Source organism: Lepisosteus platostomus, chromosome 2 (genome assembly GCF_059453375.1).
Source record: "Lepisosteus platostomus isolate fLepPlt1 chromosome 2, fLepPlt1.hap1, whole genome shotgun sequence".
Taxonomy (NCBI): domain Eukaryota; kingdom Metazoa; phylum Chordata; class Actinopteri; order Semionotiformes; family Lepisosteidae; genus Lepisosteus; species Lepisosteus platostomus.
In genome coordinates, this window is record NC_142612.1 from 74,035,138 (window position 1) to 74,050,125 (window position 14,988).

A 14,988-nucleotide genomic window follows, 5' to 3' on the forward strand; every position below is an offset into this window, starting at 1 on the left:
CTCGTTAAAAATCTTGCAACAACACATTTGTCAAGATAAGAACTGCTTTAATTAATGAGGACTGTTACATGTATGTTTTCTTTGGATAGACTTAAATGTTTCTGATTAGGAGTGCAATATTCACTTTTTTTTAAGTGATTAAATTGTTTGAAAATCCTCTCTCTCTCTCCCCATCCTTCCCATAGCATTGCAAAAAATTAAGATTCTAAGCAACTTAGAAAATAAATATAAAAATAGATGGTATGGTCATAACACCCCATTAGAACACCGATGGCTTTTTTATCTCATTCAATATTAATTACCATCATTCATGTCGTTCTGTGAAGTTAAGAGATGAAAAATTAGAAGCTAGTGTTATAGCAACCAATAGAGCTAAGTCTATGAGTGTGCTATTCTTGTAGCTTGTGGGGTTCAAATTAATATGACAGAGATACAAAGCTGAAATTCCTCACTTAGTAACTAGTAACATACAGTAGTATTCTAAGAGAGAAACTTGGGGAAAAGTTAAACTACAGCATAACCTGCACAGGAAAACTTGTCATTTATTTTGAAAATAAGCACTGAAAAACATAACACTTTGAGTCTCGTTATGAGAGGTGGTGTTTTGAAGTTGTGGTTATGTGCAATATTACAATAACTATTCAATAATATGAGAAAGTGGTAAATGCAGGATCACTTAATGGACGAACTGCAATTGCCAATACAAAAGAAACAGAAATACCATTTTTTATATAATGTTTTGCAATAGGCTCATCCCCAAATATAATCCCTCTTCACGGTTATGATCCAGTAACAAGGAAATGTTGGCCCTGAACTACACAATTTTACAAGGCTTTGCTCATTTTCTCTTCCCAGCTGCAGACAAAGATTCAGAGCTGTTTATTTGTTGAACTGAAGGATAAATCATTTTTATAGATGATAGGGATAGGCTGACAAAGCTGAATTGAATGATAGAATAAATTCCCCTTCTCCTGACAGCCTCAACTGGTTCATTCGAATGGTTTGTACTTACATTACCAACAGAAATGAAAATTGCTCCCAGATTTCATTCCAGTCTTTCAGTCTTAACATCACGTATATATGTTGAATTAGTTCTCTTCAATCAGTGTTGCATCAGATACCAGCACATCAATCGTGAAAACATTTGCAAGCCCACATTTTTGTCACCAGTATAGTGAATGGTTTTATGCTATTTCCATGTAGCTAAAAGCTATTTCTCCATGGTAGCAAACCTACCAGGGTAGTAAACCCTTTGTATTTGAATTTGCAAAAGGCACAAGAGATGGCAAAAGTTTGTTCTAACAGCAATTTTGCGAATAGCCCCCTAAGAATCTTTAGGAGTGTAAAATTAAGCAGTATGTGCCATTTAATTTTGTTGGTTTTGGGTTTTGAACCCTCGTATGTTGGTAGAGTTTTGCAGATTATCGGTCTGCACGGTTTTCCATCAGTGATTTTTTTTTTTTTTTTTTACTTTTTCTGAATGTAGTCTACAAAAATCAAGAAAGGAAGCAAAGGAGACACCAGTGTACTGAAGCCCACGCTGATGGCAGCTGTGCCAGTAAGCTCATCTAATGTTAATATTTGCAGTTGAATTTCTTCTACCCAGTTTTGTCCTGACTAGTTTTGTGAGTCATCTCTGTTCGTAGTGGGAATCCAGATTTCTAATGAACACAAATGATTTTGAATCCCCTGTTGAGAAAGTTCTTCAGAACTCTTAATTGGTTCAATAATACGCTGATGTCATTTAACGTGAGAATACTTTCTGTGGTTTGAAGAAGCATTCTGTTAGCGTGCTATGCGGATAAGCACACTCCCTCCTTTATAATGTTAACAACCCCCATTGTAATATATTAATGTAAGAAGATTCAGTTGTATTTTGTGGTTTTCATGTGAATTTAGAATTTTTTTTTTTTTAAAAGTGTTCAACAGATGTTCCTAAAAATGCACCAGGTCAATTACAGAACTAGCATTGTTAAAACAAAACAAAAAAAAAGTGCCTTCAGGGGAATCTGGATTGCGCTGGTTTATCATTCAGTGATATAGTTATAATTCTCTCACACAGGATCACAGTTTCAACTTAAAAGCCATGCAAGTGTTTCAAGGGAAAATGGACAGTCACATTTTCCATGGGTTATGCTCTTTCCCGAAAACTACATATCCTATACTTCTTAAAATCTGTTTCCTATTAACAATCGCAAGAAGGTATATGCTTTAATTGGGACCCTTTTCTGAAAAACGCTAGAATTAAGTCTTGTGATACATTGTAAAATTCCATTTATTATATTAGCGTTTTACTGATGGCTCATAAGAGATGTTTTGCAAACGAATCCACTATGATGTTTACATCCTTTCTGTTTGTATTTTTTTTTTTAGATGTACAAAATAGATAATTACATTGTGTTGTTTGCCAACAGCTAGTACTGTTATATTGGGAAATGACAGGAAAGAGATGTTATCCCACCTTCCCCTTTACTGCCCTTCACTATGATTTCCTGAGATATGTGTCATAATAGGTTTTCCCTCGCCTTCTAGGAAATCATGGACCGCATCTACAAAAATGTTATGAGAAAAGTAGAGGAGATGAATAGCGTACAGCGAACTCTGTTTGTCTTGGCCTACAATTATAAAATGGAGCAGATTTCCAAAGGCTACAGCACTCCGCTCTGTGACAGGTAATCTGCACTGAATAAAACCCTCGAATGAACAAAAAGGGAATCCGGCCGCCGTGACTCAAATTGAAATCGGGTTTCGCCCGTTGTTGCTCATTTTGAATTCCTTCGTGTTGCAGTTTTGTCTTCCGAAAAGTGAGGTCCTTGCTGGGGGGCAGGACCCGAGTTCTCCTTTCTGGGGGCGCCCCCCTGTCCGCCGCCACCCAGCGGTTCATGAACATCTGCTTCTGCTGCCCGGTGGGACAGGGCTACGGGCTCACGGAGACCTGCGGCGCGGGCACGATCAGTGAAAGTGAGCTCGCTGTGGAAGGAGAGGAGCGTTCATAATGAGTCTCGGTGCTGGTCATCTGTGTAGCGATACAGATCAGGTTGCAGTTGGTCCAGCCTAACGGCGCTTTGTGACCCAGACAGTACGGGGTCTTGTTCCTGTGAACTGATTGTCAGGCACAAAAAAAGACACAATGAATATGTTCCATCTTATAATAATCTCATTTGTTTTTTGGATGACAACATACATTTTCGGTTAACGTCTGTATATTTGAGTTTCACTTTTATAATCGTATTTATAGGGGTACCGTCAAACTGCTGTTGCTGTAACATTTTAAAGTGACATTCTAAAAAAGTGTGTTGTGTAACATCTCCTTTTTCATAGCGGATTTATTTTGTATTACATTTCCACTCTTATCTCGGAGGATTTGTAAATATGTTGAAGTTTGGTTTCCTTGGAAAACTGAAAGTTGAATATGTTTTGGCTGGTTTTGCTGGTACAATGCCAGGTAACTGTTATTCTATGTAATTTTTTTGCAGTGTGGGACTACAGTACAGGCCGTGTAGGAGCTCCACTGGTGTGCTCTGAAATCAAGCTAAAGAGCTGGGAAGAGGGTAAGCTGTACAGTGCTGTATGACTTTTAAAGGCAAAATCAGTGCAAACTCTGCCAAGCTTTAGTTCAGAATGTATCATGTCATTGTATGATGTTTGAACCACAGTAGCTCCATAATACAACACTCTCAATCTAAAAAAAACAACCACACTCACCACTTTATGCGGATTGGGGAAAAGGTCTGTATTGAAATACTTTCGACTTGGAAGCATGGTCTCATAAATCAGTGGCTGGCAGAATTCTTCATTCATAAAGTTTATCTCGGGTCATTTGTCCGTGATTGTTAAATTAACTAGCTAGCAGGATAGGTACAATATATATTAATGTGTAGTTAAGAGGAGTGCTAAGAAAATAGTTTAATAAATAGCCTATTAATAGCAGATATACACATCTGATTGTACAATATGAATCTCGTCTTTGTCATAAATACACCAAAATGTGATCTCGTGTCAGAACGACAGATGCTGTTAAGAAGTTTTACTTTACAGAATTACGGAGAAAAACAGTGCTTCCGTGTTTAATTTACAATAAGAATTGCATTCACACGGCTAGTTTCATCCCAAAAGGATCCTGAAGTGGTTTATACATATAGCATCCACCTGGATAATGTGAAGAATGGCAGCCGACCAGCAGACCTGTAACACAGCAGATCAAGTGCAGAACTTTAGCTAGGAATGTTCAGGCCCAGAGTGGAATTCAGCCAGGGCAGCAGGGTTAAGAACCCTACTCTCAACCAGGGCCTTTAGACTGACCACGTTTTCAGGATGTCAGTTTAATGCTTTATCAGAAGAACATCACCTTCTGCAGTACACTGTCCTCAGTCACCATACTGTTACACTGGAATGGAAATTCCGGTCCAGAGTATACAGTGCCACCTACTGGTCGACCAGCATTATTTATTATAGTGTTAAAACCAAGATATTTTAGTGTGTCTGCTGATGTATGCGACATGCCAAAATGTCATTTCAAGTGCCTCCTCTTCTTATATCCTTTTATTTCTAAGATTGCCTGTATGATATATACAGAGATGTTTTGAAGCATCCACTTGTCATACAACTGCATTTATATATCCTTTTGCACCACATTTTCCCTTTAGGATTCATATGATGAAAATATAAAATATGGGTCTTTAGAAGCTAAGCCGAATTCAATATTAGGTGTTTTTTGTTGTTTCAGGTGTTCTTCTCATTCAGTGGATGAATGTTTTTACTTGTTCTTTAGTTTTTCACTCATCTGGCAGTGCAGTTTGATAATCTTCGACTTTGATTTAAGCTTTTAATAATTAACTGCCCCTTATGTCGGGCACAACAAAAATGGAAGCAGAAACAGTACTTTTTTGGGATTGTTTGCGGAAACAGGACAGGTGTTTGTTGTTCCAAGAAAACTGAAAAAATGAGTAGTTTTCAACAGATATTGAAAGACAAATCATGTTTATTTGAAGCGTTACTAATCATGTATGGGGATATATGACTGTAGCTTTTGTCAAACAAAAATCTTTCATTTAGTTTATTTGTGTGCACCTCCCTAAAAAGAGGTTCTGCTACATTCTTGCTGAAAAAACTGAGGCTTTCAAGGTTTCTGTACTGTGTTTATTTGATAAGACCATATCAGCAATGTTATAGTCCACCTACTTTTTTTAAACATTACTGTAGGCTTCCCAATAAAATCAGAACTTGACATCAGCTGTTGGCTTAAAAATATTCAGTGGCTGTGCGATTATATAAATATTCACTAAATCTGCTTGGCCTTTTAAATAGTAACAAAAGAGGAATTTTCAGAACTTCATGCAGGATCCACGTAGGTTTTGGGCTGCAGAAACTTTTCTAACATGTAATACTTCAACTGCTGTATGCTGCTGTTGTATACTGTCAGATGTACCATGAAAACTCCAATAATCCTTTTATTTAAAGTTAAAGCCATTTTTGTCTACATTTATTATTTTATTGCTTGTGTTGCAGAGCTGTGTTTAGATATCTTTTTGAGTTTTTCATTTTTTGTTATATTTATGAATAACAGTTTATTTTATTGGAAGGAAAAGTCCTTAAAAGCATCAAGAAACATCTATCCAAGAGCTCTTACACAAATACAAGAAAATCGATCATGTTTCTTAAAATAAATTTAAGATCTGAAGTCTTTAAAAAACCAATGAAGTCCTGTGACTCTGTTCTGAAATCTTTTAATAACACGGTACTGCCTACCTGCAGTGCGAAAATGTAAAGTTTTATTGATTTTAATACCCAAATGCTGTTATCAGTGGTAATTAAAGAATCTTCCTATTAATTACTATAGAATGTTGAATTTCACCTTTTCCTTTCTTAGGGGGCTATTATTGCACTGACAAACCAAACCCAAGAGGGGAGATTCTTGTTGGTGGACCTAATGTCACAATGGGATACTATAAGAATGAAGCCAAAAATAAAGATGATTTCTTTGTGGACGAAAAAGGACAACGATGGTTTTGCACGGGAGACATAGGAGAATTTCACCCAGATGGATGCCTTAAAATTATTGGTCAGTATACAATTTATGAATGTCTGGTCTTTTACACCGTAATTAAACCTTACGGTTTTGTTCATATTTATTCAACTTAGAATTGTCATTTATGTGATTTTTTTATTACATCTGGGGTAGAGCCGTAAAATCGGAAAACGTCACATTGCTTTATCCTGCTTTATTCTTGAACTTCTCCCACTTTGTAAACTAAACAGTTTTATTCTTTCAGTTCTTTTTCCTTAGCACACTACTCATGATTGGCTTTTGAAGTAGCAAAAAAGCCACCCCCTGTCTGCTTTATTAAAGACCCATCAGAAAATGATTGCTGTAACTGTAAAGATATTTTTTAACCCCTGAAGTTATGAAGTTAAATGTGTGTTTTTCTGTTTTTTTTTACCCATTAATTTTGTCTCTTATGAGACAGAAGTTCCTAAATAAACTGTATGATTAAATTAGTCTCTTACTTCTTTCACAGACCGAAAGAAGGACTTGGTAAAACTTCAAGCAGGAGAATACGTCTCTCTTGGAAAAGTAGAAGCTGTTTTGAAGAACTGCCCATTAATAGATAACATTTGTGCATATGCCAACAGGTAAACTACCCTGCCAATTTAATGCCTACATACAAGACTGCAGACACTTTATCAACAGAAGTTTGCACTTTTGTCTCATTATAGGAAGGGATGTAAGACAGTTGTATTCTAAAATGTTACTTAAGTGTTTCCCACTTGCTTATTGACTTTTAAGTTTTATAGATACTTTAATGGTTTTCTGTGTTGTCACAGCTTTGCTGAAAATGCATTTAAGAGTCAAAAATGTCAGTGTCAGGTTGGTGTGACCTGTTTAGCTTGAATGTATCTTGAATGACTCAGCAAAAGGTTTGATATACACTTGGTTTAGCAAAATAAAGTTTAAAGGATAAAGGTTCTCTTTGACATGGTTATTGCGTAGTGTACTTTAGTAAATGTCCTGAGTTTCTTCCGCTTTTCATCGTAGCGATCAGTCCTATGTGATTGGCTTTGTGGTACCCAATCAGAAGCAGCTAATGGCACTTGCAGAACATAAGAAAGTAGGAGGAACATGGGAGGAGATTTGCAATAACTCAGAGATGGAAAAGGAGGTCTTAAGAGTTATGGCTGAAGCTGCTAGCGGAGGTAAGAAACCACTCACTGAGTAGCATATTGGAAAGCATTGGTACTGTAGTTAGACGTTACGCAGAGTCAGTGATCTCGTCTTCAGGACACAACTCTTAAAGTCTTTGATTAACTATTGGAATCAGTTCTTTACTCTGATTTCCCAGTTCAACCAAAAATGATTCTCCAAGCTACCATTTTATATTATTATTAAGTTATTTGATTGTTGCTTCTTTCCAAAGCCTTTTAAACTAGTTTGAATAAAGCGCAACAGTAGTTCCTTATTTAATAATAATAATAATAATAATAATAATAATAATAATAGTTGCTTACACTTATATAGCGCTTTTCTCCACACTAAACTCAAAGCACTTTACAGGTAATGGGGATCCCCTCCACCACTAGCAATATGCAGCATCTAAATTTAATGTGTGACCCCACAACCTTCCAGTCCAGAGCCCTGACAACTACTCCGTGCAGAGTCTTATTTCCCTGGAATTTATTTTTCATGCAGCAATCGTTCATTTTAACACAAACTTGTGCAAATCTCAAGGAGCAACTTTTAATTCTAAAGCTGGTTCTCTGTTATATTGACATTACACATTAATTTAATTCACAAGCCACTTTAAACAACTTCAAATGCCACCTACGAGCACATTCTGATAATGCGAATTCTGAAGTTTTAAAATGGATTAATCAGAGCTACTGTAACTGTTTCTGGGGAAAGTGAGATATAGTACTTCATGTCTCTTCAGCCTCTGCACAGGGCTTATCCAGTCACTTTACAGTAGAACCAGTAATTTGAAGGTAGTGGCTGGAATGTAAAACCATGAATGTTATGTAATAAAAAGGCTTTTAAATAAGTAAGCTGCCTTTCAAGCACATTTTCCAAATAACTTTGACTAAATACTTTGAAACATTTCCATTTTCAAGTTTGATTTTAAATCCCAATATTTTCAGTACTTTATGATTAAGAAGTCTGCTACTAAATTATGTTTTAAGAATCCATGCTTGCACTGGAAGGAATTACTAAGACTCAATGTTTTATTTTGTTTATCCCTTCTCTAAACATCACTACTCTAAAGACCTGTACTCCATTCCCAGTTTAAACAGTCTTATTGTAGGATGAACTACTATCTTTGTAGTGCTATATATTTATGACATACTGTAAGTAGAAGGCTTTTCTGACAAGCAGTTATTTGATTAATTGAACCATGTCCCTCATGGCATTTCAATGTTACTTTATATTTGCATATACATTTTGAATGTTTTACAAATATAATCGCAATTTCCATTTAAAGTCAATAGAAATATTTTTTTGTAGCAAAATTATTTACATAATTTATTACATAAATAATGTTTATGTAATTAGGTTTTCTAAATTTGCAAATAGCCAGAAAACACTGAATATGCTTGTCTGACTTGCAGCCAAATTGGAGAAGTTTGAAATTCCAATGAAAATTCGCCTGAGTGCTGAGCCTTGGACGCCCGAGACTGGCCTGGTCACAGATGCCTTCAAACTGAAAAGAAAAGAGCTCAAGACTCACTACCAAGATGACATTGAGCGGATGTATGGTGGAAAATAACTGCCTAAAGTTTTACCCTGCAGTGACAAGCTCAGATCAAACAGGAATTTACTTGAATCGCCTTCCTTCACTTGAGACCAAAAACAAGGGCAGTGTTTCAATTTTTCCTCATCAGATACATCAGATACATCACACAGGATTTTCATACAGAACCTTCAGAGAAAACAGATTCACACACTCTTGGGTGGGCAGGTTCAAGGCATAATTGGTCCCAAGAATTTGAAAAGGAGCTGTCATGTCTGCATTTGCCCCACGAAACGATTTCCACAGCCGTCATTGTTGTAGGACATGAAATTGGATCACGTGCGACATATAGTGCAATCTGTAAAGTCTTTGGGTGCTGGTTATTAGCAGGGGTGAATTATACATTAGGTTTTAGCTCATTTTGAACCCCTCCCTGAATGTCTGTTTGAACATCAGTATTTTAGCCATGAGATCGAATGCTGATATTCTTTTTATTTAAAAAAAAACAGATAAATGTTTCTTTGTGTTGTGGGTTTGTGTGTCCAAAATAATGTCTCCAGGTTTTATGGTTTACTATCTTAAAAAATCAACATAATGTTTTTTTTACCCTAATGTTTCATGTGCCTAAAGCAAAGAATTACCCTATAGTATACCTGTAATGTAGGTATTAGCTGAATTGGTTTATGTTGCATTGATGTGAAAACTAAGCAAGATTGAATGCATAATGCAATAGTGATGGGTTTAAGTAAAATATTAAATGTACTTCATATAAGTAATTTGGCAACAAATACCTCATACAATTTCAGTATCTATTGTCCAGAAACTATTGTTAGTTGCCTCTTAAATATTTTCAATATTTGATTATTCTTGCATAAGCTGGTCTTATTTCCACAAAATCCACCTAGCCTGCAGGACAGGAAACAACTGGGAAACAAAATCCTGTGTTCATTGGTATGATTTAGTTTTCAAACTTTCTAACCTAATCAGGTACTAACCCAGTTCCCTGAGGTATACGTTACAAAAGATTGGTCCCTTAGAAAATGTGAAATTGTAAGATCTTTAAAATCAGTTTTGCTTGTTACAGATTTCCAAAAACTTAACCCATCACCACACATGGATGACCATAATAATTATAAGGAGATCTGAGGGAAAGCAGATACCTAGCATATATGTTAAATGCTTGTTACACAGAAACGATCTTAAGGCATTATTCTGTAATACATCAACATTTAAGAAAACAGTCTGTGCTTGTAATACACTTAAGTTTTGTAATCTTCTGATCCAATAGGAATATAAGCTGAATGTGCAATATATACCATTTCTTCATTCTGAAATGGACACATATTTCCCCACAGTGCATGAATGTTTACTTGGCAAGTTTTTGAAAAGGAAATGTGCAAAATGATATGCTTAGCACTCACAGGTTTAAACTATTTATTGCAACTGTTTTCATTCTGTGTTTGTAACAATAATAAAAGGTATCATTTGTACTTTGTATTTTGATAAGTTTAAAAGTTTATGTTGCATGATTTAAAAAGTAGAAATCCAGATCAGTCTTTTAGAAACTGGAAGTTTTTTTTAAAGTTTTGCTTAAATTCTTTCATTCATTTTGTGTTATGTGGTTGAAAATTGATCTGGTGATGTAACTGGTGTTTTATTGTCCTGCTATAGAGAGATATTCATGTTGCAATGAGTGTGTATGTTTTGTGGGAATATTTTCAACCCAGTTTTATACCGTTTCCCTTCACAGTTTTTAAATGGCTTGAAACCGTTCAATGTTATCTGTACACACCATAACTAAAAGAACTAAGACCAACCCTGAAGGAGCTTCGTTTTTCCATCAGAAAAACCAACCATCTTCCCAAATGATGTGAAAAGTTGAGAGGTCTTTCTGTTGCTATACATGGTTAATGAGTTTTGATTGCCTTTTATGTTGTTTTAAATGGTTAATAGGAATATTAAAATCTACTGCAAATGTGTAAAAAAGGGTAGCCAGATCCAATTGAAGTATGTTGTACATTTTCCAATATTAATGTGCATTTGAACTACTGAAGATATGTAGGGAAAATGTATAGATTGCGCCTTTGAAATGTTTAAAGCTCTTTTTCTTTTACTGTAAATAAGTGGGGGCAGTGATCAAAGTTCATGACCAGATGTATAATATCTATTTTAAATCTATTTAATCTTTGTTATGATGAGCATTTTAAGGTTTTCCTCCACGTTTCTTATGGGGAAACTGATCTGTAACATAGGTTATTGCAAGTGTATCCGACTTATTTATTTGTAATTGGCCTTGATAATGGGGGAAAGAAAATAAAAACGAGTGTTCCATCTTAAACCTACAGTAAATGCTTATGAATCCTTTTATATGATACTACTGCAGCTGCATCTATGAGGAAAGACTGCTTAAGCATAGACAAGTTTGTGCTGGAATGCATCTTCTTGCGATGTGTAAGGCTTTTGAATTGTAATGGTGCTGTAGACCTTTCTGGATGTGCTCGGGCATCATGGTTTTTACATAAACCTCTGTAATTCCCATAAACGCGAGATTGAGCTAATAAACACTAAATCAGATGACTAAAACTTAAATGAATACTCCAGATCCGGTTAGTTTGTTCCCGGCATCAATGGGTTTCAAGTTGGTATTAAACTGAAGCGACCTGCTCTATTCATCATCCGCCGCTTCTAGGCTGAGGTGTAGGGGGGAACGCTGCCACTGTACGTGCTATAGCATTTTAAAAGTTTTGCCTTGTAAGATTCAAACCTGTTTGCCCTTAAAGCTGGCAAAAACATTTGGCGCTGGCCTTTGATCACGATTTGGGCGACATTAAACAGACTTTATGGTTGTCGTTTATGTTAAGGTCGTGCGCAACTGGAGTGCGGTAAATGATTTCACCGCACTTTCCATTGCGAGGACGAAGCTCGATGTTTTGCAATGAGCTTGTGTGCAGGCTCCCTACCTCGGTCACTTGATTTACACTCGTAATGCACCCAGAACACAACAGTTTGACGTTGTAGTGCTGGAACGTATTTGGATTTGATTTGCTGGCGCTGCCCGCTGAGAAGTGTGAGGCTGCTGTACTATTTACTGTAAGTTAATATGCAGGTTAGAAGCTGCTCGAAAAAGGAACAGTCTCAAACTGCAGGACTGTCTGAGCCCTACAGCTTACAAACTGTACTGCTTTAACCAAAACCGGCGAGTTTCTTTTCCAGTAAATTCAAACACACACACATTCGTAAAACTGACCATCTCAGTGTGCCTGTTTCTTCTGTCCCGCCTTGCTGCATCAAGAATTCGTATTGCAGCTGTTTTTTACACTGCCACACCAAACTTAAAATTAACAAGTAAACCTTTCGAACGTTTTCAATCAATCATGATAAAAAACAAATTAAGTCTGCCTGCGACGCTGTTCGCGACAGCTTTAAGGTCAGCTTTAACCAATATACTGGTTGCAAATTAGTTTGTTTTGTTTTTTTGCTCGGATTTGACTTTTTCATCGGCGTACATCATTCCGCAGGGAAATCAAAGTACTCAAAAGTGGCGGTTTTCTTCTCCACATGGCCAGCTGGTTTAAGATACAGCAAGAGAAGCCTGAAGGTCGTTTCGCACTCTGGGTTTCTATGAAGCATCAACTTACAGCTGGAAAGATTCCAGACGAAGTTTTCCGGCACATATCCCACACGTGACCCAGAACATTCCAAGGATGCGGGCCTATTTAAACTGGAGACAGCTGGGATTTGAACAGAGTTGCTCGCCTCCAGCAGTTTGTGATCGTTCTTCACAGGAGATTACCGTTAACTTTCTACTACAACTCTCAAGTAAGTATAAGCATTCTTTCTTCATTGGGGGGGGGGAAAGTCATGCACTGCATTTGAAGCCTCGTGTCCGATGTTAGCTTTGCACCTCCTCTCCTAATGGGAAAAAAAAAATACATTTCTTTTTTTAGGGATATATTTGAAGTCCGGAGCAAATGCTAAATATGGACGGAGCAAACGCCACCACAGCCCACCTTCCAGGCAAGCTGGAGCCTACCACTGCCGTCAAGTCCAAGGAAGACGGCAACGAGTATCTGTACATTTTAATCGTCATGTGCTTCTACGGGATCTTCCTGCTGGGGATTATGTTTGGCTACGTGAGGTCGAAGAAGAGGGAGAAGAGATCCAACGTCTTCACGCACTTGCTCTACGAGGAAGAGCAGAGGGAATGGGGGGGTATGGTGAAGAAGCACAGCCTGCCGCTGCCCACCGCTTCAGGACTGAGAGCTGTCCAGGTGCCGCCGCCCTTCAGCGTCCTGGCCGACAGAAGCGTGGCCGCGGCGTTCTCGTGCGCCGCGTGCTCCGTGGAGCAGAGCAGCGTCAGCTCCCTGTGCTCCTCCGCGGACGTCCACTTCGCCATCGAAGAGGAGTCGGACAGCGGGAAGGGGGAGGCCTCCGAGGTGGAAAAGGAGAACAGCGACGAGTCTTTGAAGATTCTGGATGAATCCTCGTGATGCGACGGGTAACTAGGAACGGCACTCAAAAGAAAACTCAAGGCGCAGGGTGAGAGGTCTCTACTCCGGGCCTTCCTAAACCAGGGCGCAGGACTGCTCCGGAAGAGAACTGGTGTTGATACCGTTGGGCAGCGTAATACACGTCTTCGGGAACACCCCCGCTGTTTTCTTTGTAGCTTTTAGCAGTTGAAACGCATAACCGTTAGCCTGGAATCACTTGAAAAAAAAAAGTATGTAATTTAAAAAAAAGTGTTAATAGTGCTGTGCTGATGTCCACGCATATAGTTTGTTTTCATTGTGTAAATATTTTGAAATGATGGGCTGTATATATATATATTGAAAATCATTATTTAAAATGTATTTTACTTTCACTTTTGCCAAGTGAAATAAAAGCTTCTTCTTTTTTTTTAAGGAAAATGCAAACTTGTAAGTGTTACTAGAGACTGCTGAAACGTGTGTGCGCCACAAGGGGCAGATTTGTAACGCTAGTAGTTGCTCATGCAGAGAGCTCAAAGACATGTACTGTAAGTTGGTAGATGGCTGTAGGAATTGAATAAAGTGTTGTAATGAATCATGAGAATTTACCAAGTCTTCCCCTTTTCTTCTAGTAGAGCAAGTGGCAGCTGAATGATTGTTTTTAGGTTATAAGAGTTTGTTCATTCAGTTTTAGCAACATCTTTAGTGTTACAAGATAAGAGAGATCACTTTATTGGCCATATACGATTTCTTGTATTAGGAATTTGTCTTTTCACATACCCCAACTTGCTCTCCGTGAGACAAACAGACAGGGAGTGAAACTTGGGGTCAGAGCACAGGGTCAGCCATTTATATGGCACCCCTGGAGCAGATGGGGTTAAGGGCCTTGCTCAGGGGCCCAACGGAGTAGGATTCCTCTCCCAGCCGCGGGATACGAACCGGCAACCTTCCAGCCACAGGCACAGATCCTTAGCCACAGACCCGTGGCAAGCCCTAAGGGGGTGAACAAAGCTACATTTGGTCACATTTTCAAGTGTCAAGTTAAAATTTGGATAAATTAAAATTTGGGCAAAGTCATTCACAAGAGAGAATAAAGAATGCAGGGAGCTTCTCTTTTTACAGAATGCGTGACCAGATACCCTCAGGACTTCAAGGTCTTGCTCAAGGTCAGAAGAGTTTTATTGTTCCCACTTTGCACTCAGTTATTTAATTGAAATAATGGTTTGTCTAACTAGCAAGTAACTGTAAGAAATGTACACCTCAAGAAGCTTAGGGAACATGGGAATGTTACCCTCCAGAATACATCTCTGCCTTTGAACTCAATGGACCAGTCGTTCAGAGGCTGTGATCTGTAAGGTCTTTGAAATTATTACCTGTAGAGCTGAACTGATGAGGAACATATGAAGAGAAGCAAAGAACAAACATATACTCCAATAATTTGCATGGATGAAAATGATAGTATTGTGAGGATGACAAGGAGAGGAATGTTAAACTGCATTGAAACGTTTTATGACTCCTGGGAGAGACTTGTAATTGATCTGGGCTCACTTTGTCAGAAAAATAAAAACACACAGGAAGTACATCCTAGTCTCAGAATCAGCTAAAGTACAAGGAGATCTTTTTCTCAAATTTCTATTTAAATTGTCTCCAAGAGACTTTTAATATGTTGCTAGAAACTTCACAATAAAAACTGGAATTGGCGGATCTACAGGGGTTACCTTGGAGTCCAGTTTCAATATTAAAATGCTTCATACTAAGGTCAAATTCTTATCTGAAGTTTTATTTTCTGTTTGTAAATT

General features: G+C 37.7%; 2 protein-coding genes across 3 annotated transcripts in view; both read left to right on the forward strand.

Moving 5' to 3' along the window:
* Positions 1-11,072, forward strand: part of acsl3a (acyl-CoA synthetase long chain family member 3a) — a 35,367-nt gene extending 24,295 nt beyond the window's left edge. For both annotated transcript variants that reach the window (XM_088617904.1, XM_088617895.1), the window contains 8 exons: positions 1,487-1,558; positions 2,533-2,672; positions 2,789-2,961; positions 3,477-3,551; positions 5,870-6,061; positions 6,519-6,633; positions 7,037-7,194; positions 8,602-11,072. In XM_088617904.1, the coding sequence (XP_088474030.1) occupies positions 1,487-1,558; positions 2,533-2,672; positions 2,789-2,961; positions 3,477-3,551; positions 5,870-6,061; positions 6,519-6,633; positions 7,037-7,194; positions 8,602-8,759 (1,083 nt within the window). In that variant the 3' untranslated portion in view covers positions 8,760-11,072. The remainder of the gene's footprint in view (positions 1-1,486; positions 1,559-2,532; positions 2,673-2,788; positions 2,962-3,476; positions 3,552-5,869; positions 6,062-6,518; positions 6,634-7,036; positions 7,195-8,601) is intronic.
* Positions 11,073-11,193: 121 nt separating this feature from the next.
* Positions 11,194-13,797, forward strand: kcne4 (potassium voltage-gated channel, Isk-related family, member 4). The gene is made up of 2 exons (XM_088617938.1): positions 11,194-12,542; positions 12,671-13,797. The coding sequence occupies exon 2, from the start codon at positions 12,695-12,697 to the stop codon at positions 13,211-13,213; it is 519 nt and encodes a 172-aa protein (XP_088474064.1). The 5' UTR covers positions 11,194-12,542; positions 12,671-12,694; the 3' UTR covers positions 13,214-13,797.
* The last annotated feature ends 1,191 nt before the right edge of the window (positions 13,798-14,988 follow it).